Here is a 27,892-nt window from a genome sequence, read left to right on the forward strand (position 1 = left end):
GTCCCAACCCCATTTATAAGGCAAGAAATCCCACTTATGAAACCTGACAGGGCACACCTGTGAAGTGAAAACCATTTCCGGTGACTACCTCTTGAAGCTCATCAAGAGAATGCCAAGAGTGTGCAAAGCAATAATCAAAGCAAAAGGTGGATACTTTGAAGAACCTAGAATATAAGACATATTTTCAGTTGTTTCACACTTTTCTGTTAATTATATAATTCCACATGTGTTAATTCATAGTTTTGATGCCTTCAGAGTGAATCTACAATTTTCATAGTCATGAAAATAAAGAAAACTCTTTAAATGAGGTGTGTCCAAACTTTTGGTCTGTACTATATCTCTAGTCTTTATAATGATATTGCACTCATTCCCTGACAGACCGCAGCATGGTGATTAGTTAGAAGCTGCTAATGATCTTTGAAGTTGGTAAGTTTTCCCTGAATGGTTCATATTGGGCCGTCTGAAAACGGAGTTTAGTCTAGGACAATTTATCTGCACTACTAATTGACAGCTGTTACAATACCAAACTAGGGCAGTCCCTATAGGAGAAAAAAACAATAATCATACTGTATTTACACATACTTTCTATTCCTGAGTGGCGTATAAACTTACAAAGTATATAGTTTGAAGTCTGGGGGTTCCCTATATATGACTAGTTTTCTGACTGTTTTGAATAACATGATTTTAGGGTTTTCTTCGTCTAATCTCGATTGAATATAGGTCAATATTAAATAAAGTCTCACGATGAGTCGTGAGGACAACGAAATCCGTAGAAATGAGAGGTTTGGCTAGTGAGTGTGTATACGTCACCTCAACCTATATACTAAGATGTGGGGTATATGTTTTTTCTATTAGTCACCTTCTGACTAACCTTCAGGGGGTAAATTGTGGGTATAGTTTTACATTTGGAATGAATAAAGTTTATTTTTATCCTTTTGACAGCAAACAAGAGAAAACCCCTTTATGAAGATCCAATTTCGGTTAAAACTATTCGAAACATTATAAACATAAAAAAAGGCTTCTCCCCTACGTGACATCTCTGATGATTATTAACAGTTGATTTCCAAGTAAAATGTTTCCCACATTAAGAAAATGAAAAAGACTTCTCCCCTGTATGGGTTCTCTGATGGCGATGAAAACTTCTTTTCCATTTAAAACATTTCCCACATTCTGAACATGAAAAAGGCTTCTCCCCTGTGTGAGTTCGCTGGTGATTAACAAGATACTCTTTCCGGTTAAAACATTTCCCACATTCTGAACAGGAAAAAGGCTTCACTCCTGTGTGAGTTATTTGGTGTGTAACAAGAAGTGCTTTCTGGTTAAAATATTTCCCACATTCTAAACAGGAGAAAGGCTTCTCCCCTGTGTGAGTTCTCTGGTGGTTATCAAGATGCTGTTTCCAGTTAAAACATTTCCCACATTCTAAACATGAAAAAGGCTTCACCCCTGTGTGGGTTCTGTGGTGAGAAACAAGCTCTGATTTCTGTTTAAAACATTTCCCACATTCTGAACATGGAAAAGGCTTCTCCCCTGTGTGAGTTTTCAGGTGTATAACAAGATTCCCTTTCCAGCTAAAACATTTCCCACATTCTGAACATGAAAAAGGCTTCTCCCCTGTGTGAGTTCGCTGGTGAGTAACAAGCTCTGATTTCTGTTTAAAACATTTCCCACATTCTGAACATGAAAAAGGCTTCTTCCCTATGTGGATTCTCTGGTGCTTAACACAATATGATTTATTGTTAAAACATTTCCCACATTCTGAACATGAAAAAGGCTTCTCCCCTGTGTGAGTTCGCTGGTGAGTAACAAGCTCCGATTTCTGTTTAAAACATTTCCCACATTCTGAACATGAAAAAGGCTTCTCCCCTGTGTGAGTTCTCTGGTGAGTAACAAGCTCTGATTTCTGGTTAAAACATTTCTCACATTCTGAACATGAAAAAGGCTTCTGCCCTGTGTGAGTTCTCTGGTGGGTAGCAAAATTTGATTTCTGTACAAAACATTTCCCACATTCTGAACATGAAAAAGGCTTCTCCCCTGTGTGAGTTCTATGATGCCTGTCAAGATGTGCTTTCCTGTTAAAACATTTCCCACATTCTGAACATGAAAATGACTTCTTTGCTTTAGGAGCAGTTTGTTTTGTATTGCCTCTTTTGTGACTTAGATATTCTTTAGAAGTTGCTAATGAATCAGAAGATTGGACCTGTTTCATAGGATTAGATGAAAGATCTTTGCTGGGAATGGATGACGGTATATATGGAGTAACACCAATCACTTCAGTTGTATCTTGTAGGATCTCAAGATCATCAGATTTACAAATTGAAGATGTCAGCTGTCCCTCTAATCTCCAGATACAGTCATCTGCTAAGATAAAAAACAATTATTTTTAATAAAATATCCTTAAGTTTTATACTTTTGAACATTTCTACTTAAACTGTCTTAAATGGCAAGCTATGTAAAAAACTTTACTTATTTACCAAAACAATGACAGTTCTCAGTCTAATAGAAAACCTTTATAGGATGAACCAGTAATGCGTGGTGTTAAACTGTTTATTCATTCTGCCTCCCAAATATCGAATAAAAAGAAACCAATGTAGGCGGAAAAAATACCAATTCTCATCTCAAAAAAAAAAACAAGTCCCTACTCGGGTCCATCATCTGTCAAAGGAAAAACAGAGGTTCCCAAACTATTAGTGGCTTAAAGGCTGTTGAAAAGCAACAGGGTTTCTATAAACCAATCCAGCAAAATCCGCTCTCACTTCTGAGTCTTGCAGTGTGCTCAAACATTTAGGATCCTTGTATTTAGCAATATTATAGTGAGGAGAATCCACTTAATATGCGGTGTGTGTCTACTGGAGCACATTCTGGACACCATGTGTTGGGTAGTAAAATGGAAAATGTGTAATTTTCACTCATTACAAAAGTAATAAATAAAAAAATTATAAAAACAGAACAAATTGAAGTCAGACATTGCTTTTCAACCATGCTTCCATAGCATGGGCGGACATACCGCCTGTGCGGCCGGAGGCGGAGGGGGCCCCTGCAGGGCGGCAAATAGTGAGGGCAATCTGGCCTCTTTCTCCGGGCCCGAGGCTCCGGGGCAGGGCCGGCGTCAGCACCCGGCGTACCCGGGCAAATGCCGGGGCCCTGGCGAGATGGGGGGCCCACTCGGCACCTGAACAAGTTTGTTTTTATTTATAAGTCCGGGGTCGCTCCCCCGCCCTCCGCAAAACATCATTCTCACCACTATCTTTTTTCATGTAAGAGCGCGCGGTCCACGTTACCACTCATTAAGGTCATGAATATGGATGCCACTCCTCTCCCACAGGTGTGGCACCCATATTCATGACCTTAATGAGCGGTACCACGTGACCGTGCGCTCTCAAAGGAAAAAGGTACTGAAGCCTGGACTCAGTTGAGCGGCGTTGAGAATGAGCGGTGGCGGGGCCGGGGGGAGAATGAGCCGAGGGAGAATGAGCGGGGGGGCCCAGTGGGAATGAGCCCCCGGGGGAGATGAGAGTGAGCCGGGGGAGGAAATGAGCCCAGCGGGGGAGATGAGTGAGCCGGGGGGGGGAGAAATGAGCCCAGTGGAGATGAGAATGAGCCCAGTAGAGATGAGAATGAGCCCAGCAGGGGAGATGAGCCCATTATTCTCTATGGGGCATTATATGGGGCCCATTCTATATGTATAGAGCATTATATGGGGCCCATTATCCTGTTTGGAGCATTATATGGGGCCCATTATCCTGTTGGGAGCATTATATGGGGGCCATTATCCTGTTTGGAGCATTATATGGGGCCCATTAGCCTGTATGGAGCATTATATGGGCCCATTATCCAGTATGGAGCATTACAATAGAGATCACTCATGTAATGTAAGAAGTAAGTGATATCTTTGGCATTGTACTATACCTATATTTCTTTACCGTATCTGTGCATCATGAATTGTGGTACGTGTTAAAAGGGCCCACTGAGACACTTTCGCCCGGGGCCCACAAAAACCTGGAGCCGGCCCTGCTCTGGGGGGCCCCTGGCCAGATTGCCCTCATGTGCGGCGGGCAGGGAGAGATCCCAGCAGCTCCACTGCCTACAAGAGAAAATATGCAGGGATCCGTCCTGCTTCCTGCCCGGCGCCTGCACTTCCTGTCTCTGACACAGACAGCAGCGCCGCTGGATGACATCATCATTCAGCAGCCGGCTGTGCCAGAGTGAGCAAGCAGCCGGAGGCGGTGATGCTGCGGACAGGTGAGAGGTGCTGTGTGTGTGTATGTGTGTGTGTGTATATAGAGATGAGTGGTGGTGTGTGCGTGCTTGCATGCGTAGCGCTGCGGGGGAATGTGCTCAGAGGTGAATGGTGCTGTGTGTGTCTGTGTGTGCGTGTGGAGAGGGGAGTGATGGGGTGATGGGGAGATCTCATAGAAGGCCACTTCAGAATAGTCCAATGTTTTCCTCTTAGCCATTCTTGGGTGCTTTTAGCCTTGTGTTTTGAGTCATTATCCTGTTGCAAGACCCATGACCTGCAACTGAGACCAAGCTTTCTGACACTGGGCAGCACATTCCTCTCTAGAATCCCTTGATAGTCTTGAGATTTTATTGTACCCTGCACAGATTCAAGACACCCTGTGTCAGATGCAGCAATGCAGCCCCAAAACATAAGAGCCTCCTCCATGTTTCACAGTAGGGACAGTGTTCTTTTCTTGATATACTTCATTTTTCCACCTGTGAACATAGAGCTGATGTGCCTTGCCAAAAATTCCATTTTTGTCTCATCTGTCCATAAGACATTCTCCCAGAAGCTTTGTGACTTGTCAACATGTAATTTGGCACATTCCAGTCTGTTTTTTTATGATTTTATTTCAACAATAGTGTCCTCCTTGGTTGTCTCCCATGAAGTCCACTCATACAATGACGGATGGTGCGATCAGCCACTGATATTCCTTGAGCTTGAAGTTCACCTTTAATCTGTTTAGAAGTTTTTAGACGAATCTTTTCCCTTATGCTGGTCAATTTTACTTCTGGTAGGTAGGACATTCTTGCGCTGGAATCTGTCATGATCCAGGTTGGATCTGACAGATTAAATATACAAAGTAACCTTTTTTTCCTTTGGCTGTGTGCCAAAGGTGGTTTTTCCCCCCGGTGGCCATTAGGGTCATTGCACTCTGGTTACCTTAGTTTGTGCACGTGATTATGTAACAGGTGTTGGATCCGGTCAGATGAAAAGATGCACACAGGTGGTGGGCTCTGCAGTGGTGGGCTCTGCAGTGGTGGGATTAGTTTCCGCATCGACCATTTCCCTAGTGGGGGTTTAGGTGCAGGGCGAGTCAGTCTAAATCCACCCTGCTGGAGGCGCTGTGTCCAGCCACGCGTGACCGTGACATTATCACCAACCATACTTTTTTTTTCTGGTGAGCCTTGGCCATGTGGAGACCTGTGAGCAATTGCTGCTGGGCCTCACTGAGGTGAGTGGGGAGCTGCATGGTGTTGAAGCAGTTCCAGCAGCAGTAATCAGGGTCTGGGGCCTTCCCTCTGGCTCAACTAGAAAATCAAAACTGCGGCTCTGGCAAAGAAGCCCCCTAGAGTCGCTGCTGGGGAGCAGGACTTGTTCACACAGGCGGACGTACCCAGACAGGTGGGTGGAGTTGGTCCCCATGGTGCTGTGTGGGGTTCCCCGAGGTGAAGGGGTACGTCCCTGTAGTGAGCAGACTGGTGTTATAGTCCGCAGGGTTTATGCAAAATCTTCCTTACCACCGAAGAAGCAGCCCCCTCCTGGTCGTTTGGAGGAAGACGACCAGGGATAGAATTTTTCCTCCATATCCCAGGCCCCTTCCTCTCTAGTGTGAGCAGCAGGTGTGCTGCAGGGAAGTGCGGGCAAATCTCAACCCTCGCCATTATCCAACCCTGGGAGGCGCAGACCTCGTGGTGTAAAGGGTTGGAGGGTGGTGTTCCCTTGGTGAATAGCGGGGGTGTAAGTGTGGTGACACAGGGGGACGCCTCTGTTGTCGATTCCAGAATGAGTTCACCAAAATATGACAAACGAATGTGTGGCAATAAACGTTCAGGTCCGGACCTGTGTGTGAACGAGCATGTATGGGTGGCCACCAAAAAACATCCTGTGGAAGTGTGTTGCGGAGTCTTACCAACTCATACTAAACATTCACACACAACTCGTTCCCCAGGTCGGCGCTTTGGAGATGAGTGGTGCCTCCAGAACATACATTGCCAATACCAGTGGTGCGTTTGTCATAAACCTGAAGTGCAGGTAGTTGCAGGGGTGAACTCTGGATCTGGGCATCCCCGCTGTAGGTGGTGCCCTCATGAGGAGTGGTCTTGAGGGTCCAGAGGCCCCTCATTAAGGGGAGGGTACTGTCATGATCCAGGTTGGATCTGACAGATTAAATGCACAAAATAACCTTTTTTTTTTCCTTTTGCTGTGTGCCAAAGGTGGTTTTGCCCCCCCGGTGGCCATTAGGGTCATTGCACTGTGGTGGTTTCAGTGTTAGTTTTACCCCCGGTGGCCATTAGGGTCATTGCACTCTGGTTACCTTAGTTTGTGCACGTGATTATGTAACAGGTGTGATTGTTCTATAAAAGAGTGTCAGGTGTTTCAATCACTGTTGGTGATAGTTCCTCATTTGCAAGCAAGCCTGGGTGAAGAATGGAGCTGAAGGAGAGTCATGGGCAGCTCAGTGAGAGTCCTGGAGTGTCAGCTATGGTGTCTGCAAGGAGGGCTGGCATGGCCTGGTGGAGTGGCAGCTATGGTGTAGAGCTGCACTCATGATGCTGGACTTTGTTGCTGGAAAGCTGGACTCAAAATGCTGGACTCTGGCAGAAAAGCTGGACTCAATTGCTGGACAGCTGCACGCAGGTGGTGGACTCTGTTTGCTCCAAGGCTGCACTATGGTGTTGGATCCGGTCGGAGGAAAAGATGCACACAGGTGGTGGGCTCTGTTGCTGAGAGCGTAAGCAACAGAGCAAAGCTAAGTGGTGTTCCCCCTGTTTTGTCACTTTTCCTTATGTGTGTTTAGTGCAGTGGTGGGATTAGTTTCCGCACCGACCATTTCCCTAGTGAGGGTTTAGGTGCAGGGCGAGTCAGGGTTTTTAGGTTCCTGATCGTCACCCGGTGCGGAACCGGCCTAGGGAACGTTAGGAGTGTAGAGACACTGACTCAGGGGAGTGCAGGAGGTCTCCACGTCCCCGTTCCCTATTGCAGGGCCACCATTGTTATTGTTACCCAGGTTTTTCCCTTATTGTTTAAATTCGCCTTACTGGAGGCGGGGTTTCCAGATTTACGTGTTACGTGTATTACCTAAATTTGCCTGTTGGATGCGGCGTATCCAGCCGCACGTTTTATTATTTAAATTCGCCCCACTGGAGGTGGTGCATCCAGGGTCACGCGTGTCATCTAAATCTGCCCTGCTGGAGGCGCTGTGTCCAGCCACGCATGACCGTGACAGAATCTAGCATGACCCCCAAGAACTTTGTTCTTGGTTTGGGAACCAAGTGTGACTTTTCCCAGTTTATAATCCATCCGAGCGTCTGCAGCGTGGATATTACGGACTGACAGTCGATTCTGAGCTGCTCTATTGAATTTGCTACTACCAAGAAGTCGTCTAGATAGGGGATCACCGTGATATATCTCTTCCTTAGTCAGGCTACTACCTCTATCGTAAGCTTGGTGAAGATCCTGGGGGCTGATGCCAGGCCAAAGGGGAGGCAACAGAATTGATAATGATGTATTCTGCCTTCTCTTTTTACCACGAACCTTAGGTATTTTTGATGATCTGGATGAATTGGAACGTGGTAATATGCACGCTTTAAGTCTAAAGTGCACATTACCACGTCTTTGCCTAACAGGGGTATTGTGGATCTTATGGACTCCATCTTGAATTTTTTGTACCTCAATCATCTGTTCAAGGGCCTGAGATTTATTATTGTCCTTGATTCCCCCGATGGTTTTTTTATCGAGAAGAGGCTTGAGTAATGACCCCTGCCCTCTTCTTGAATAGGAACTGGACTGATTGCTGCCATCTTTAGGAGGTCCTGAATATCGGACCATATGAGGGAGGCTGAAGATATAGGGGAACTGGATACGAGGAACCTTTCTGGTGGGCGGTCTTCGAACTCTATCCTGTACCCCTGGGCAATAACCTGAAGAATCCACGGACTCGTGGAAATCTTTTGCCAATTCTCCAGGAACCTCCTTAGCCGTCCCCCTAGTGTGATGGCGTCATTTTTTCCAAGAGCCTGATCCTGAGTAGAATATCTATTTCTTCCTCTGCCTTCTCCCCCCTTGGGATAGCTCCATCTTCATGACTTCCCTTTCCCTCTATAGTCTGACCTCTGGCTATAACGGGGCCTCCGAAATGGCTGGTATTTTTTACACTTTTCCTCGGGAAAACCTTTTTTCTCTTCAGAGGCCTTTTCTAGAATGTCGTCTAAGACAGGCCTGAATACCTTTTCCCCTGAGAAAGGGATGGAGCAGAGCGTACTAACTGACGCTGTGTTGCCGGCCTCACTCTGGAAGTTCACCCTCCCCCGTGGGGAGTGACGCTGCCCCTGACCCGGAAGTGAAGCGTGACGCGGCCGGAAGCTGGTGCTGGTCACGCTGGGACACCCCTGGCAACGCTGCTTCCTCCGGGACCCGCCTGAAGGACCCTGCCGCCGGTGTTCATAGAGGCGGACTCGGACCTGGAGGTCTCCGAGGCAAACGTGCTAGGTCGAGAGCCCCCATCAGAGGCAAGCGACCCCTTCCTCAGGAGTAGCGCTGCACTGAGGTATGCTGAGGGACCCTCTGGTCGGGTGTCAGCTGCAGACTCGACGGGGTGGGAAGGTTAAGGCTGAGCCCCCCGATCCTCACCATCTGCTTGGAGTGGCCGGAGGTTCTCTCGTCGATTCTATCCACAGTGGGACAGGAAAAACACTGAAGGGTGATGGGGGAGGGTCCTTTTTAACTAGTTGTTTCTTGTCCCGCTGAGGGTAAGAAGGACGTCCTCCATGGTGCTGTCAGGTGGGTGACCTGGAAAGTGAAGTTTGGCCAGAAAGACTGGACCTGGTCTTGTAAGGACCATATGAGAACATGCAGCAGCAAAGAAGGGACAGAAGGTAGATTCATTCAATAAGACATCAGGGTTATACTCTATGCTCTCTTACAGGCCCATCATAAAACTTTTCTTCAATTGATTTCCTAACTTGTTAACACATTCTACGTACACTGTCATTTGGCTGTGTAGTTTACAGATCTGGGTAGGTAAGCATCAGCTTCTTCTAATCCCAGGAGGTAGGTGGATTCTCCAGTTTGTAAGTTCTATAGAAAAAGGCTTTCAATGCCCAAAGTCATTTGAACAGTTTTGGATGAGGAGAATGTTGTGGTCTCGAGGCAAAATGATGATCACAGTAATACGGCTGGACTACACCACCCATAAAGCAACCACAGCCGGTGATTGAGAGGAATCTGTGACTTATCTGCATTTAGTTGTTACTACTAACCTGGGTAGTCATATGTAGGAATCTCCTCTTTACACCACTCATCATCCCTCACATATGTCTCTGTAGTATTAATAGGGGTCAGATCTTTACCCTAAAAAAGAAATATTGTAAAAGTCACAGACAGATGGAGAAGTCACATCCAATATCAGCTTGAATCCTGCCATCTCCACCGTTATCATTACACAAATATAAACCATATAATACTGGTGGATAAAACAAGACTGAGCACAAGACCTTCACAGCCGTCTACACATCATAGGGGAGATCTCATGACAACTTTTCTCCATCTACCTGATGATCCTGAGGAGCATTGGCATCTTCTTGCTTATAGTCCTGTGGAAGAAGAGGATGGAGACATCTCTCTGGTGTTGTCATGTTACTGGAGAGATCTGGAGGAAACACATACAGGGATTTAATTCATTCTTTACATACAGATAATTGTAGGACGTACAGTCATATGTTAAAGTTTGGGCACCCCTATTAATGTTAACCTTTTTTCTTTATAACAATTTTGGTTTTTGCAACAGTTATTTCAGTTTCATATATCTAATAACTGATGGACTCAGTTATATTTCTGGATTCAAATGAGGTTTATTGTACTAACAGAAAATGTGGAATCTGCATTTAAATGAAATTTGACCGGTGCAAAAGTATGGGCACCTCAACATAAAAGTGACATTAATATTTCGTAGATCCTCCTTTTGCAAAAATAACAGCCTCTAGTCGTTTCCTGTAGTTATTAATGAGTTCCTGGATCCTGGATGAAGGTATTTGTGACCATTCCTGTTTACAAAACAATTCCAGTTCAGTTAAGTTTGATGGTCCCCGAGCATGGACAGCCCGCTTCAAATCATCCCACAGATGTTCAATGATATTCAGGGCTGGGGACTGGGATGGCCATTCCAGAACATTGTAATTGTTCCTCTGCGTGAATGCCTGAGTAGATTTAGAGCGGTGTTTTGGATCATTGTCTTGCTGAAATATCCATCCCCTGCGTAACTTCAACTTCGTCACTGATTCTTGCACATTATTGTCAAGAATCTGCTGATACTGAGTTGAATCCATGCGACCCTCAACTTTAACAAGATTCCCGGTGCCGGCATTGGCCACACAGCCCCAAAGCATGATGGAACCTCCACCAAATTTTACTGTGGGTAGCAAGTGTTTTTCTTGGAATGCTGTGTTTTTTAGCCTCCATGTATAACGCCTTTTTGTATGACCAAACAACTCAATCTTTGTTTCATCAGTCCACAGGACCTTCTTCCAAAATGTAACTGGCTTGTCCAAATGTGCTTTTGCATACCTCAGGCGACTCTGTTTGTGGCGTGCTTGCAGAAACGGCTTCTTTCGCATCATTCTTCCATACAGCTTCTTGTGCAAAGTGCGCTGTATTGTTGACCGATGCACAGTGACACCATCTGCAGCAAGATGATGCTGCAGGTCTTTGGAGGTGGTCTGTGGATTGTCCTTGACTGTTCTCACCATTTTTCTTCTCTGCCTTTCTGATATTTTTCTTGGCCTGCCACTTCTGGGCTTAACAAGAACTGTACCTGTGTTCTTCCATTTCCTTACTATGTTCCCCACAGTGGAAACTGACAGGTTAAATCTCTGAGACAACTTTTTGTATCCTTCCCCTGAAAAGCTATGTTGAATAATCTTTGTTTTCAGATCATTTGAGAGTTGTTTTGAGGAGCCCATGATGCCACTCTTCACTCTTCATAGGACAATCAAATAGGAGAACTACTTTGCAAGTGGCCACCTTAAATACCTTTTCTCATGATTTGATACACCTGGCTATGAAGTTCAAAGCTCAATGAGGTTACAAAACCAATTTAGTGCTTCAGGAAGTCAGTAAAAAGTAGTTAGGAGTGTTCAAATCAAGAAAATGATAAGGGTGCCCATACTTTTGCACTGGTCAAATTTTGTTTAAATGCAGATTGCACATTTTCTGTTAGTACAATAAACCTCATTTGAATCCAGAAATATAACTGAGTCCATCAGTTATTAGATATATGAAACTGAAATAGCTGTTGCAAAAACCAAAATTGTTATAAATAAAAAAGGTTAACATTAATAGGGGTGCCCAAACGTTAACATATGACTGTATGTATTTAGTCCTGTCTATTACCTGGTGATGTGAGGGGCTGGTGATCTTCCATCATAACACTCTTGTACAGATCTTTATGTCCTTCTAAATACTCCCACTCCTCCATGGAGAAATAGATGGCGACATCCTGACACCTTATAGGAACCTGACACATACAATGATACCGTCATCCCCCCGATCCCTTCATAGCGTTACTGTATAATGTCCCAGCATTCCCAGCAGTGTCACCTCTCCAGTCAGCAGCTCAATCATCTTGAAGATGAGTTCTAGGATCTTCTGGTCATTGATGTCCTCATGTATCAGGGGGTGAGGTGGAGGCCCCGTGATTGGGCTCAGGGGTCTTCCCCATCCCTCAGACACAGGGTCCTGACAGCGCTCACTAGAGGTCTTCTTCACTACTGTGTAATCCTGGTTATGGAGAGACACATTAATAAATCTCACTACAGACATTTCCAGAGTCCTCACCTCTCCAGTTCTGTCCATCTGTTATTCCCATAGATAAGAATGATGTAATGTGACGTCATCAGAATCTCTCACCTCTCCAGTAAGCCGGAAGAGGATCTCTAGGGTGAGGTGTAATATCCTCTCCGCCATCTTGTCTCTGTCCATATCCATCTTTGATGGGTAAATCAGGAAAACTTTCTTCTTATATAGATCTTCACTGAGAGGATCCGATATTGTAGAGACCTGAATGAGAAGATGAGCCGATGTAACATCATAAAAATCCTGTGTAATAATACAATTACTGGAGATAATAAGGGAAACATATGAGATTTATTATTTTACAGTATTTAGCTTCCTTCTTTACATCTAGTAATAAAATCTATATATTTTAAGCCACAGACAACAGTTTCTTCCTCTGAGTCGGCAGCTGAATACATTTATCATACTCATTTTCCAATTCTCGTCTCATTTACCGACACTGGAATTGACATTAACAATACTGCAGGAGATTGTTAGCACCACGCCGGATCCCTGCTCTGACAGGCAGGGCCTCCGGCATGTCACTACACTCACCCACACTGCAGTCAGGTCTCCCCTTTCTCGTGCTCCGCATGCTTCCAGCCGGGCCTCTAGCCATGTCCTTAGAGCACTCTTAAAAGGCCAGCGCGTGCATTTGCTATTTCCTCCCCTGCCAATGGCTGTGGGGCAGTATGTATATATTGCTTCCTCCTCAGTGAGGAGCTGCCAGAGCAACCTTCCTGTTCTGCAGTCTAAGTTGAGTAAGGTTGCGTACCAGTCCTTGCTGCACTCTGGTGCAGATCCTGCCTGATGCACACTGATTTTAACTCTACCTGCTGCACCATCCAGTCTGTACTTCTGAGTCCAGCTGCCGAGAGTCCGTTGGTCTGTCCTGGAGTGGCACCTGGCGTGCATTGGGAACCAAGCCTAACCACCATCAAAAGATCTAGTTAACAGTCCGATGCTCACTTAGTCATGCCCCTCAAGGCTCTCCATGGTCCGAGGCACAGTGGTTCCACAACCACGTCCGTGACAGTTTGCTCAGGACCTGGTCCCCACTGGATCCCGGATTCCGTCTGATCAGACCATGTACCAAGAGCTCTGCTGACAGAAAAGCATACAGGAGAAATTGTCTATGCAGTTGCAGTCCCCGACTACCAAGTTGGAGGCCTTAAACATCTCTCCAGAGTCTCCCCATGTTCATGCAGCTGTGCCTTCTCCAGAGACTTCTAAGTCAGTCTGCTTAGTTCGAGCTTTAGGTCCCCAACTTGCAGCTCCACCACGTTTTGAAAGCAATCCTTAGCTCTGCCGTGGGTTCAATCAGTGCCGGCTACATTTTGAACTCCTTCCTCATCACTTCCCATCAGACTGAACAAAGGTAGAACTTCTTATGTCGCATCTTGGAGGGGAGGCCCTGGCGTGGTTGAATCCATTATGGTAGAGAGGACCCCATCATCTCCAATTTCTACATATACATAGAAGACTTTCGCAAAGCATTCAATGAACCCGGGCGAACCACCCCGTCAGCTTCCACTCTTTTTCGCTTATGCCATTCCAACTCATTTGTGGGTCAATATGCGGTACGCTTCCGTACTCAGGCGTACAAACTTGGTTGGAATAACGAAGTGTTGGTGGTAACATTCTGGGAGGGGCTCTCTTGAAACATTAAGGATGAGCTAGCTGGTTGTGAACTACCAACTACCTTCAACGACCTGGTCTCCCTCGCCATCCGTACAGACCTTCGTTTCCAGAAGTGTGACCATGAGGTGGCACGTGAAAGAGGATTGCGGCGTCTGGCTCCGTCCTTTCAAAGACCGGTTGTTCCTCCAGCCTCCCTTGTTGAGGCCTCACCAGAACCCATGCAGGTCGACCACTTTGCCCTTGCCAGTCGGCGACAGAGGGATCTCCGTACTAAAGGCCAGTGACTGTATTGTGGAGACATAAGCCACTTCATTCACACCTGTCCGGTGAAGTCGGAAAACTCCAGCATCTAGGGTCGGTAGGAGAGGCCTCCTAGATGGAAAAGACACCTCTCAACCCCTGACTCTTACTGTGGCCGTGACAACCGGTGAATCCCAGTTTATTGAGACAGCACATGTGAATTCCGGGGCAGTGGGAAATTTTGTTCTCCACGCTGTAGTGGATCACTTCCAAATCTCAGTTCGTCCATACCTAAACCCTCTGGCTATAACATCTATTGATGGGAGAACTCTTTGGGAGATGGTTCGTCTGGTTACTGAGCTGCTTGTGGTCTGAATCGGGATGCTTCATACGGAAAGAATAGTCTTCAATGTACTTCCTCACGTCTCATGTCTTTCTTTTAGGTCTACCATGTCTATGCCAACACAAACATGAGTTGAACTTCACAACTGGAGAGGTGCTCCTCTGGGGACATTCCTGTCATGAGAAGTGTCTGGTTCCACGTCCGGCTAAGGTCCCGTCTTCTCCAGCATCGCTGCCAGGCTGTTTGCATATTGGTCCTTTGCCAATTTATTTAACAAAAAGAAAGCAGAGACTTTGCCGCCCCACAGGCCGTATGACTGTCCTTTCGACTTAATTCCCAGATCTACACCCCCTAAAAGTCGAATTTACACTCTGTCCCCAGCCAAGACTCAAGCTATGTCGGACTACATTCGGGGGAATTTGGCTAGGGAGTTCATTCATAAGTCCTCCTCTCCTGCTGGGGTTGGGTTTTTCTTTATTAAAAAGAAAGATGAATCACTCAGACCCTGTATAGACTATCGTGGCCTCAAACAGATCACGGTGAAAAATAAATATCCTCTCTCATTGATCCTTGAGTTGTTTGACCGATTAAGAGATGCTAGGATCTTCACCAAATTAGATTTAATGGGCGCCCACAATCTAATCCACATTCGCTGGGAAACGAATGGAAGACGGCTTTCAACACCAGGTACGGACATTATGAATACCAAGTGATGCCCTTTGGGTTCAGTAATGCACCGGCAGTTTTTTAAGCGTTCGTCAATTATATCTTCCGGGACCTGCTTTATTCCTGCGTTGTTGTGTATCTGGACGATATTTTCCCCGGATCTGGCCTCCCACAGACGAGCAGTTCGGCAAGTTCTTCAGCGTCTTAGGGAGAATTGGCTTTACCCTAAGTATGAGAAATTCATACAGTCCTCCCTTCCCTTCTTTGGTTACATTATCTCAGATACCGGACTCAGGATGTATCCTGAGAAAGTCTCTTCCATTTTTAAATGACCGCTGCCATTGGGGTCAAAGCAATCCAGAGATTCCTTGGCTGTGCTATTATCGACAATTCATTCCTCACTTCTCCATACTGGCTGCTCCTATCTCTGCTATGACCAGAAAAGGAGCCGATCCAAAGAACTGGTCCTCCAAGGCTGAGAAGGCCTTTCACTCTTTTAAATGGTCCTTTTCCACTGCTCCCATGCTGCATCATCTGGATTTAAACAAACAGTTCTTCCTAGAGGCGGACACATCCTAGTTAGCGGCTGGAGCTGTGATCACTCAGAAATCTTCCTTGGGATGCTGCCTATCCTGCAGTTTCTTTTCTAAGGCCCTCTCTGCTCCAGAGCATAAGTACTTCATTGGTGATCGAGAGTTACTCCCCATTAAGATGGCTTTGGAGGAGTGGCAATATCTGCTGGAGGGTGCAGTCTATCCAGTGGTTATCTACATGGACCATGAGAACTTGGCTTACCTCCAATCTGCCCAGAGGCTCAAGCCAGGTGGTCTTTGTTTTTTGCCTGCTTTAACTTTTTGTTGCATTTCAGGACCGGTAACAAGAAAGTCAGAGCTTATTCCCGCTTTGCCCTCTTTCGCTCTTTTCTGTCCATTGACCAAGAGGAGGATACTCAATTTATCATCGAACCATCCAAGATGGTCACTGTCGCTTCAGTCAGCCTGTCATGAACTCCCCCAGGAAAAACCCCTGTGGCTGAATCCGAGAAGGAGCGAGTTTTATCATGGGGCCACTCATCCAAGGTGGCTGGTCACGCAGGACAAAGGAAGACATTACAATTGTTTTCTCGCCACTACTAGTGGCCATCCATGAGGAGGAAGATATATGCTTACGTGGCTGCTTGTCTAATTTGTGCTCACAATAAGGTCCCAAGTCAACATCCTACTGGTTCTCTCCTGCCGTTACCCGTGCCATGGCAGCACATAGCAATGAACTTCACTACAGATTTGCCAGTATACTAGGGTTGCACCGTCATCTGGGTAGTCGTGGATCGCTTCTCCAAAATCGCTCATTTTACCCCATTGTCTGCTCCTGAACTGGCTGACAGCTTCATCAAACATATTTTCCACCTGCATGGATTTCCTCGTCACATTGTGTCCGATCGAAGTTCGCAGTTCACTACCAGATTCTGGTGAGCTCTCTGTAAACATCTGGGTATCGTCTTGGACTTCTCCTCGTCCTATCATCTGCAGTCCAATGGGCAAGTGGAGCATGTCAACGAGGTCCTGGGCAACTACCTGCGACACTTCATCAATGCCCACCACAACGATTGAGTGAAATTACTTCCTTGGGCTGAGCTGTCGTACAACTATCATGTTAGTGAAGCCTCAGGAGAATTTCCTACCTACGTTGTGTTCGGTCAGCAACCCAAGGTTCCTCTTCTGGTGACAGTTCCTTCTGATGTTCCTGCGGCAGATGTGCTCTCCAGGGATTTTGTAAAGTCGTGGGAGGATGCCAAACCCACTTTAGAAGCATCCTCCGCCCGTATGAAGAGACATGCAGACAAAAGGCGCCTGGATCCTCTGTGCTTCCGCCCAGACAACAAAGTATGGTTCTCGTCCAGGTACAGTACGTCCGACTGAAGGTTCTCTCTTACAAGTTGGGTCCTCCTTTTATCGGACCTTTTGAGGTGCTGAAGTGGATCAACAAGGTCTCCTATAAACTGAAGTTGCCTCCTTCATTACGGATTCCAAATTCGTTTCATGTCTCTCTGCTGAAGCCGGTCATCCTGAGCCCCTTCTTCAAGGATCCCAGTACTATGCCCGTGCCAACTGCCTTGGATGATGTTTTTGAGGTGGAGAACATCTTGGCCATGAAAAGGGTGAGAGACAAGACCTTCTTCTTTGTTGACTGGAAGGGGTTTGGTCCCGAGGAGAGATCCTGGGAGCCTAAGAAGAATATTCATCCTCCGATTCTCCTCTGGAACTTTCTTGATGGCTTGAAGAGGAGGGGGCATAAAGTGGGGTACTGATAGCACCACACCAGATCTCTGCTCTGACACGGCGTGTCACTTCACTCAACTGCTCTGCGGTCGGTTCTCCCCTTTCTCGCACTCTGCATGCTTCCAGCTGGGCCTATAGCCATGTCCTTAGAGCATGCGTGCGTGCTCCCGCCCTCTTAAACAGCCAGCGCATGCACTTGCAATTCCCTCCCCAGCCAATGGCTGTGAGGCAGTATGTATATATTGCTTCCTCCCCACTGAGGAGGTGCTTGAACAACCTTCCTATTCTGCAGTCTAAGTTGCATAAGGTTGTGTACAAGTCCTTGTTGCACTCTGGTGCACATCCTGTTTGCTGCACTCTGATATGAACTCTGCCTGCCACACCATCCAGTCTGTCCTTCCAGGTCCAGCTGCCGAGCATCCGTTGTTCTGTCCTGGAGTGGCACCTTGCATGCATTGATAGCCAAGCCTAGCCTCAACATCAGAGGCTCTAGTGAACAGTGTGGTGCTCACTTAGTCACGCCCCTCCAGGCTCTCTGCGGTCCAAGGCACAGTGGTTCTACAACCACGTCCGTGACAGAGATATTAATTACATGTGACATGAGAAATAACTACTTCATGATGAGGACAACATCTTCAACTATAGCTCTAGAAACATATTTGGCCAGAGTCCGTCACTGACTCCATCCCCACCGGCCGTCTATATGAAGGTTTCCCGTCTTCCCTGCACTGTAATCTTCTATCACGTTAGATCTCAGGTCTGAGTCACACACAGAAGTTTGAGGCTTTTATAAAAGAATTTTTATTTGCACAAACACCGAGGACAGAAATTATCTGATCCCAAAGTCTCCATGTACAGTGATTTATGGGGTTTATTCCTGGCCTTACATTTTCCTATGTTACAAGAAAAATACCAGAAAAAAATAAGATATTAAAATGTTTCAAAAGGAAATTGGCTCCAACAATTCTTGTAAAAAGAAAAAAAACAAAAAAAGGAAAAGACACAGTCATTTTTTAACATGTTAACCCCTTTATAACCGGAAGTATTTCATTTTTGGTTTCTGGGTTCATGTGGCGGTATATAACTTTTGTTACAAGCCACAATAGTCAAGCAAACCTAAGCTAAGGACCTCACCCTGCTCAATGTCTCCTTCATGCTTCCTGCCTGGAATCCATATTCTCACTGCCATTATATCTTTGCTTTCCTTCAGAACGCATCTGATGTCTCCGCCTGGCACACAACATCATATCAATTCAGGACTGCACTCAGATAGACCAGAAAATACTGACGTGTGAATGAGGCATTACACAGCATAATGGGCCCTACCAGCCACACATTGAGTATGAGAGCCCAAACAGCTCTTCTCTTAATATTATACCCTCACAACTCCTGATATTTAAAAAACACACACTACTCATCCAACCCTGTTCCCGAGGTGCGCTGCTCCAGTCTGTGCAGTGTTAGTAATGAGGCTCCATACTACAGGTGTAATGTAGTGACGTCATTGTGCCTGCATTCCACGGAGTCTCAGGCTCACAAGTGATGGCTAAATTGTGGATCAGAAGCTTTTGACTCCCTGATTCACTATTCTATTCAATGGTATCACTGTCATAGGAATGTGGATATCCCTGAAATTATGATGATGGGAAGGAAAGGGTGACCAATACAAAATCCCACTGAGCCCTTCCAAATCATAGGCATCATAGCGACCGAGTGAACTACTGTTTTGGTTGATACACTCTGCCTATCCAACTGTAGTATGGTAAATAATTCATAGATCCTGGGTTCATTAGTATTTGTCCCAAGAATGAGGACTATACTATATAAGAATAAAGATTATTATGTATGTGTCATGTCATCATGTCAGCTGTGTACCGCCGGAGAGTCAGCGCTTCGGAGGAAGAGGCATAAGCAGGGCGCCTGGGAACAAGACGAGGTGAGTATGTGATTTTTTTTTGTTTACTTTTTCATGTGTATGAATATGGGGGTGAACATGGGGATTCTCTGGGGGTGACAGCACATGGGGATTCTCTGGGGGTGACAGCACATGGGGGGGTGACGTACAGCACATTGTGATTCTATGGGGGTGATGTACAGCACATGGGGATTCTATGGGGGTGATGTACAGCACATGGGGATTCTATGGGGGTGACGTAAAGCACATGGGGATACTACGGGGGTGACGTGCAGCACATAGGGAGGCTATGGGGGCGACATGCTGCACATGGGGAGGCTATGGGAAAGCTGTTGTTAGGCGTCAGGTTTCTGTATCGTCTCTGCAGGAATCCAGAGCCTCACATTCTGCGGTCTCCTGCTGTCTACCTACCACAGAGGAGATTGCTTTGCAGCAGATCGCTTCAGAGACTAAGTCCCTCTGTTCTCCTACTGGGCTTGCTCACGAGACGATCTCCCATTGGAGATTGGGAGTCATGTGCCCAGGTCCTGCTCCAGATTTCACTGGTCTATCTCGGAGATCTGGAAGCTTCCGGAGGGTTCCGGCTATAAAAAGCGTTCATGACCGTTCGGCCATGTGCTAGTATAGTCTCTAGTTGCTACTGTGTGAATGATGATGGATGTATGAACCTGCGAATGACTCATTAAGATCCCCTTCCTTTGATATTACGAATGTGTACAGGGACTTAGATTAGAGTCAGCGCCAGCGCGTGGCAAGCCTCAAGCCACTACAGCATCATCCACAGTGCTAGTGTCCGACATTGCGCCTGCTTCCTTGCTTTGTCGACTAGCGGCAGTGTTCTACGCCGCGCTGCAGTTGCAGCCCTCTTTGGCGTCTGCAGTAGCGATGTCGCACGCACAGTAGGTCTAGAGGGACGCAGCTCCTCTGTCTTGGGTCCTGCTCCTGTGACCAGATACCGTGTGTGCATTTACCTGAGTCCTGTGACACTAACAGGATCAGCCTTTTGTGTTTACCTCTGCTGATACCTCTGTTTGCAAATAGAGATTGCTTACCGCACTTGGGTGACGTTCAACCCATGCGCGATATACCGCCATATTGTGCATCTGCCATTACCTAGCAGCGGTGTAACACCTACTGCACGGTGGACCCCGAGCGGTGAACGCACTTTATTATTTATTTTTATTTAGTGCGTTCCGCCGTTCCTAACAGCTGTATACTGTCATGCAATATATGGGGAGGCTGTGTGGGGCTCAATCAGTATATGGGGATGCTGTGGGGGCCTCATGCAGTATATGGGAGGCTGTGGGGGGCCTCATTCAGTATGTGGAGAGACTGTAGGGCTCATGCTGTATATAAGAAGGCTGTGTGGGGCTCATGCTGTATATGGGGAGGCTGTGTGGTGCCTCATGCAGTATATGGGGAAACGGGCTCATGCAGTACTTGGGGAGGCTGTGTGGGGCTCATGAAGTACATGGGGAGGCTGTGTGGGGCTCATGAAGTACATGGGGAGGCTGTGTGGGGCTCATGCCGTATATAGGGAGGCTGTGTGGGGCTCATGAAGTACATGGGGAGGCTGTGTGGGGCTCATGCCGTATATAGGGAAGCTGTGTGGGGCTCATGCCGTATATAGGGAGGCCGTGTGGGGCTCATGCCGCATATGGGGGAGGCTGTGTGGGGCTCATGCTGTATATAAGGGGCTGTGGGGGTGTTTAAAGATATATAGGGGGTGTCCGCCTACTTAATTCTGATCAATTTTAAGTGATACAATTAATATTAATTGTATTAACATTGAGTAGAATTAATTTCAAGCTATTGGTTCAGCCCTCCACAATAGTCATGGTCTCTCATATGGCCCCTTGGGAAAATTAATTGCCCATCCCTGTTCTAGAGTAATCATTCTTGGTAATTCATGGTGGGTGCAACCTTTACAGCTTTTCATGTTACTCTGTTGCCGCTGGCCTCTGCAGATCGCAGACAAAAAGGATTCCTGTGGCCTGCTGGGGTAGGTGACGAAGGCAGCAACTTTGTGCTGTGTCACAACTGCTAACAGTGTGGGCGTCTTGAGAATGCAGATCCTGACAACAATGTAGCAGCCAAGGCGGCCCAAGACCAGACAGGCCCTTCTAGAATTTGCCAGAATTGCCCGATGGCCAGTCTGGCCCTGCCCCAGTGTATGCAGGACTCTGCTGTGCTGGATGAGGGGTAGTTTCTGTGTGGGGTCAGGAGGGGTTTACAGGGTGGATGTAGCAGAGCCGCGTGTGTACGAGGTGTACAGAGGTGAGCCTCGCACGTACGTGTACGGAGGGGAACCGCGTATGTACAGAGCAGAACCGCGTGTGTACGGAACGGAGCAGTGTATCCGTACAGACTCCTCAGATATCTTGCCCACACTAAGTACATACTATAGAGGATATACCTGTGTGACTCCACAGCACAGGAGGAGGATATATTCCTGTACTTACACAGTTTACCACTCCCTGAACTGTCCGTAGATCCTAGTTTGCTCTTTGCTCCCTGAACTGTCCGTAGATCCTAGTTTGCTCTTCTCTCTCTGAATGGTAGGCACGGTACTAAATAAGGAATGTGCCTCTGACTGTGGAGCCCATATGGTTAAACCTAGAAAAAATATGGTTCAGTGCCTAACTCCATCCCTTCCACTACTCCCCAGGTGATGCACTAATTGGGATGCCCAGCTGTCCAATGGAATTAAAGGGGAAGGCTCCTCCAGCCGCACCTACATGGGTTAAATTCAGATGCCCAGGTCAGTGACTTCCTTTTCTTCCAGCTGACCCTGGAACCCCTTGCAGCCATGTCTGAAGCCCTGTTGGAGACCCTACGGCGGAGAGCAGCACAGGAAGGAAAGCACTGGCTTCAAGTCCTTATTACTGACCTCAGTGCTCACCTCCTATGGGGGACTACATTATAATCCTATGGGGGGGCTACATTATAATCCTATGGGGGGACCGCATTATACTCCTATGGGGGGACCGCATTATACTATATAGAGCACTATGGTGTTTGCATTATACTATGTGGAGCACTATGGAGAGCATCATACTAAAAAAATGCTGCCTATTCATTGAGTGATTGGATTGTTCTCGGCAGCACATTGCCAGCTGTAAGTTGCTGATAACATGATACTGTATGGGGACAGATTGATCTATTAGTGATTGTTCTGTTCCCCATCATTGTTCCTCAGCCGTTGGAAAGAGGCCGGGAAACAAGATGAACGGCTTCAATATTGTGGGTAACACTCGTATAACGGCCTGAACTCAGCGCACGTAACTACAACCGAAACGTGTCTGTGTGATGTGGAATATGTGAGCAATGGGGCCCCACTGTGTACATAACCGGCCCTACCTGCACCCAGTAATGGGGAATCTCCAGCACCTACCTCCACCTGCAGAGCCGCACTCCACATATATGGCCGCACTGTGCGCACAGGACCTGTGATGAGGTCACAGGAGGGGAGGAGTCAGGGGTCACATGATCAGGGGCCTCAGTGTATGCAGGACTCTGCTGTGCTGGTTGTCATGGTGCTGGATGAGGGGAAGTTTCTGTGTGGGGTTGGGAGGGGTTTACGGGGTGTACGGAGCGGAGCCGCGTGTGTACTGGGTGTACGGAGCGGAGCCGCGTGTGTACGGGGCGGAGCCGCGTGTGTACGGGGCGGAGCCGCGTGTGTACGGGGTGTACGGAGCGGAGCCGCGTGTGTACGGAGCGGAGCCGCGTGTGTACGGAGCGGAGCCGCGTGTGTACGGAGCGGAGCCGCGTGTGTACGGAGCGGAGCCGCGTGTGTACGGGGTGTACGGAGCGGAGCCGCGTGTGTACGGGGTGTACGGAGCGGAGCCGCGTGTGTACGGGGTGTACGGAGCGGAGCCGCGTGTGTACGGGGTGTACGGAGCGGAGCCGCGTGTGTACGGGGTGTACGGAGCGGAGCCGCGTGTGTACGGGGTGTACGGAGCGGAGCCGCGTGTGTACGGGGTGTACGGAGCGGAGCCGCGTGTGTACGGGGTGTACGGAGCGGAGCCGCGTGTGTACGGGGTGTACGGAGCGGAGCCGCGTGTGTACGGAGCAGTGCCTTATGTGTGTGGGTCGCCCTCCCAGGGCTGTGGGGTACTCGGTACCGGACCGGTATCAGCGGAACGTGTCACAGCAGCGGTGACCCGGACCATGGCCCTGGGCGCCCATGTCAAATGGCGTGTTTGGTGTAGATAATTTATATATAGTTCGTGACGCCACCTGTGGTGTTCGGCAAGATAGATGTTAGGCCGACGCTGCATGCAGATTCTCTGTGACTGGTGGTGTGGTGCAGCTGAGATGGTGAAGCTCCCCACAGGTGGAGCTGTAGTCCCAGAGCAGTGTAGATGAAGTAATAGAGGAGAGGCGCAAGTGATATAGGTGCTGGTACCCAGGTGAAGCGGTGTGGGAATAAGTGGAGGACACTGGGGCATGTAGTTCCAAAGCTTTACTCACAGTCTGCAGTTCACACAAGTGCCTGCCTCCGTGCCGTGTCGTCCGGGTCAGGGCCTCAGTCAACCCCCAGGCAAGATCGAAAGCTCCCTTCCAACACTCCGCCAACATGTACCTTCCTCAACGTCTCCTTTATAGCACCTTTGTATGAAGCTCTCATGGTACTGTGTTATCCTGGAGTGCCTCCTTTCAAACAGATGTTCTCTTAACTCCACTTGTACGGCAGACAGCTGTAGCCTGCTTTGGGGACTCCTTCCTAAGTCCCGGCTCTCTGTGTTGCTGTTGTGCCCCAAGTCTTTGATGGGAGTAAGGCATTTACAGTTCTCTACTCCTCCGGTGTCTGTTGCAGGATATTAAGGATCCGAACAACCTCGGGGACCGGGCCCCGGCCTTGCGCTGTGGACTGGAAAGGGTTCTCTCTAACCCAGTTCCCACCATCCTTCCATACTCCTTCGTTCCGTGCTATGCTTCCCTTCTTATGGAAGGTTAGGTGATCATGATCAGTCTCTTTCAGTCTACTTCTAGTTCCTTCCCGGTGCCAGCAGGCCCAGATCACTGGGACCTGCTGCAGCACTCCTTCATTCCTCCATCCTTGCTCACTCCCGACTCACTAACCAACTAACTTAACTCTTCCCACTCTTTATGTACTCTCACTCCACCCGCCTCCCAACACGTCTAGTGTTTCCAAGCAGGGAGTCACTAAAGGTGCTCTGCTATCCTCCTAGCAGCATGCCGCAATTTTACTGTGCTACACTACTTATGGTGAGGGGTGCAGGTGTTGGAGCGTGGTTAGGAGTTCCCACCTTACCTGGATGGTGGGGCATCACACCTCTGGTGAGGTGCAATACCTCTGTGGCGACTGAAGCCTCAGGGGCGCCACATGTGCAACGTGTACGGAGCAGAGTCAGGTGTGTACTAGGTGTACGGAACGGAGCCATGAATGTGTACAGAGCGGAGTCGTATGTGTGTGCATGTACTGTACAGACCCCTCAGATATCTTGCCCTAAGTACATATTACAGAGGATTATACCCGTGTAACTCCACAGCACAGTAGGATGATATCGATCCTAGTTTCCTCTTCACTCCCTGAGCTGTCGTAGATCCTAGTTTGCTCTTCGCTTCCTGAACTGTCCGTAGATCCTAGTTTACTCTTCGTTCCCTGAACTGTCCGTAGATCCTAGTTTTCTCTTCGCTCCTTGAACTGTCCGTAGATCCTGGTTTGCTCTTCGCTCCCTGAACTGTCCATAGATCCTAGTTTGCTCTTCGCTCCCTGAGCTGTCCATAGATCCTAGTTTGCTCTTCGCTCCCTGAACTGTCCATAGATCCTAGTTTCCTCTTCACTCCCTGAGCTGACCATAGATCCTAGTTTGCTCTTCGCTTCCTGAACTGTCCGTAGATTCTATTTTGCTTTTTGCTCCCCGAACTGTCCATAGATCCTGGTTTGCTCTTCGCTCCCTGAACTGTCCATAGATCCTAGTTTGCTCTTCGCTCCCTGAGCTGTCCGTAGATCCTAGTTTTCTCTTCGCTCCCTGAACTGTCCATAGATCCTAGTTTGCTCTTCGCTCCCTGAACTGTTCGTAGATCCTAGTTTGCTCTTCGCTACTTGAACTGTCCGTAGATCCTAGTTTGCTCTTTGCTCCCAGAACTGTCTCTAGATCCTAGCTTGTGCTTTTCTTCCTGAACTGTCCTAGTTTGCTCTTCTCTCCCTGAATGGTAGGTACGATACTAAATAAGGAATGTGCCTCTGACTGTGGCACCCATGTGGCTAAAGCTAGAAAAAATATGGTTCAGTGCCTAATTCCCTCTCCTTCCACTACACCCTAGGTCAGTGATGCCTTTTTGAGACCGAGTGCCCAAACTGCAACCTAAAACCCAATAATTTATGACGAAGTGCAAACCCGTGCCAAATGCCCCATCATGATCCCCTTCATGTAGAAATGCCCCACCAAGATCCTCTGCATGCAGAAATATACCCCATCATGATCCCATTCATGCAGAAAAATTCCCCATCATGATCCCCTTCATGCAGATGTATGCCCCATCATGATCCCCTTCATGCAGAAGTATGCCCCGTCATGATCCCCTTCATGTGGAAATATGCCCCATCATGATCCCCTTCATGCAGAAATATGCCCCATCATGATCCCTTTCATGCAGAAATATGCCCCATCATGATCCCCTTCATGCAGAAATATGCCCCATCATGATCCCCTTCATGCAGAAGTATGCCCCATCATGATCCCCTTCATGTAGAAATATGCCCCATCATGATCCTCCTCATGTAGAAATATGCCCCATCATGATCCCCCTCATGTAGAAATATGCCCCATCATGATCTCCTTCATGTAGAAATAAGCCCCATCATGATCCCCTTCATACAGAAATATGCCCCATCATGATCCCCTTCATACAGAAATATGCCCCCTCATGATCCCCTTCATACAGAAATATGCCCCCTCATGATCCCCTTATTGTAGAAATTGCCCATTCCACCACCTCCATCATTTCCTCCTCCCCATCATTACCCTCTCCCCATCACTCCCATCATTGTCCCTCTCCCCATCACAGCCATCATTGTCCCTCTCCCCATCACTGGCCCTCTCCCCATCACTCCCATCATTGTCCCTCTCCCCATCACCACCATCACTGGCCCTGTCCCCATCACTCCCATCATTGTCCCTCTCCCCATCACTCCCATCATTGTCCCTCTCCCCATCAGTGGCCCTGTCCCCATCACGCCCATCATTGTCCCTCTCTCTATCAGTGCCATCATTGTCTCTCTCCCCATCACCACCATCACTGGCCCTCTCCACACACACCAGCGGCCACACACACACACACCAGCGGCCACACACACACACACACACACACACCAGCGGCCACACACACACACACACACACCAGCGGCCACACACACACACCAGCGGCCACACACACACACCAGCGGCCACACACACACACCAGCGGCCACACACACACACACACACACCAGCGGCCACACACACACACACACACACCAGCGGCCACACACACACACACACACACCAGCGGCCACACACACACACACACACCAGCGGCCACACACACACACACACACACCAGCGGCCACACACACACACACACACACCAGCGGCCACACACACACACACACACACCAGCGGCCACACACACACACACACACACCAGCGGTCACACACACACACACACCAGCGGCCACACACACACCAGTGGCCACCCCACCCCCACACACAGCAGCGGCCACCCACACACATACTCCAGCGGCCACCCACACACACACACACACACACACACCAGCGGCCACACTTGCCTCTCTGCGGTCTCCGCACACCAGCAGCATCCTTCCTGTCACTTCCTCACACATTGAGAGGCGCGGCTGGTTGGCATCATCATTTAGCTCCGCAGCCGTGCCGCACAATATGTGTGAGGAAGCTGCAGCTCTGAACAGTGAGGCAAGGCCTTGGCGCGTGCCAGCTGAGGGGGCTATGCGTGCCCTGTCTGGCATGCGTGCCATACGTTCGCCATCACTGCCCTAGGTGATGCACTAATTGGGATGCCCAACTGTCCAATGGAATTAAAGGGGAAGGCTCCTCCAGCCGCACCTACATGGGTTAATTTCAGGTGCCCGGGGTCAGTGACTTCCTTTTCCTCTTGCTGACCCCTAGAAACTTTTGTGCCCCGAGGACCCTGTAACCCCCTGCAGCCATGTCTGAAGCCCCAATGGAGACCATGCGGCGGATAGCAGCACAGGAAGGTAAGCACTGGCTTCAAACCCTTATTACTGGCCTCGGTGCTCACCTCCCTGCGCCCTCTCTTGACTCCCTGTCTGTGCCTTCGGCTGGGCCTCTGGTGTCACCTTCCTCCCCTGTGGCACCATCCACTCCCGCTCCTTCTGCTCTCACCCTTGGCTGTGCTGCCCCGATGGCCTCCCTTCCGTTTGGATCCCTTACGTCCGCGTGCCCCCGCACCTCCTCCCCCACGGTGGTCCCATGCGCTGGCCCATATGATTCTTTACCCGGCATTGAAATGTGGTGCTCCTCAACCCGGGCCGCCTACTGACACTCCCGTCTTCAGTCGACGCTCCAGGTGCTGTTCCTATGGTGGGGAGAGGAAGTCGGTCCACGCGGTGCCCCCGCCCCCCAGAACGGCTCCTGGTCGGCGGGGAGGCTGCATTCTCAGCTCCACATCCTCGCGGTTCCTGGGCTCCTCCTGTTTTTAACCGGCTTCAGGCGTATCACGACCAGGCTCCGCCCACTTCACCCCATCCC

General features: G+C 48.4%; 1 protein-coding gene across 2 annotated transcripts; it reads right to left on the reverse strand.

Annotated features, from left to right (window-relative positions):
* Positions 1 to 897: 897 nt before the first annotated feature.
* Positions 898 to 27,892, reverse strand: LOC141072983 (uncharacterized). Of its 2 annotated transcripts, none has more exons than XM_073560250.1 (7): positions 27,640 to 27,892; positions 12,128 to 12,277; positions 11,819 to 11,998; positions 11,612 to 11,735; positions 9,775 to 9,872; positions 9,484 to 9,574; positions 898 to 2,358 (listed from the first exon to the last, which is right to left on the reverse strand). In XM_073560250.1, exons 2-7 carry the CDS (start codon positions 12,203 to 12,205, stop codon positions 1,085 to 1,087), a joined length of 1,845 nt encoding a protein of 614 aa, XP_073416351.1. In that variant the 5' UTR covers positions 12,206 to 12,277; positions 27,640 to 27,892; the 3' UTR covers positions 898 to 1,084. The 2 variants fall into 2 exon arrangements, with proteins under 2 accessions (XP_073416351.1, XP_073416350.1); XM_073560249.1 differs by having other exon boundaries at positions 898 to 2,361; positions 27,640 to 27,891.

The sequence above is a fragment of the Dendrobates tinctorius genome, unplaced genomic scaffold (assembly GCF_039654945.1).
Source record: "Dendrobates tinctorius isolate UK_male_01 unplaced genomic scaffold, ASM3965494v1 ptg000294l, whole genome shotgun sequence".
NCBI lineage: Eukaryota > Metazoa > Chordata > Amphibia > Anura > Dendrobatidae > Dendrobates > Dendrobates tinctorius.

Excerpts from the sequence above, each read along its gene's own strand:
- LOC141072983 (XM_073560249.1), bottom strand. The coding sequence starts at position 12,205 with ATGGATATGGACAGAGACAAGATGGCGGAGAGGATATTACACCTCACC. Across the intron at positions 11,736-11,818 it reads TTGAGCTGCTGACTGGAGAG|GTTCCTATAAGGTGTCAGGA; the intron begins GTGACACTGCTG and ends TGTATGTGTCAG. Across the intron at positions 9,575-9,774 it reads ATGCTCCTCAGGATCATCAG|GGTAAAGATCTGACCCCTAT; the intron begins GTAGATGGAGAA and ends TTTCTTTTTTAG.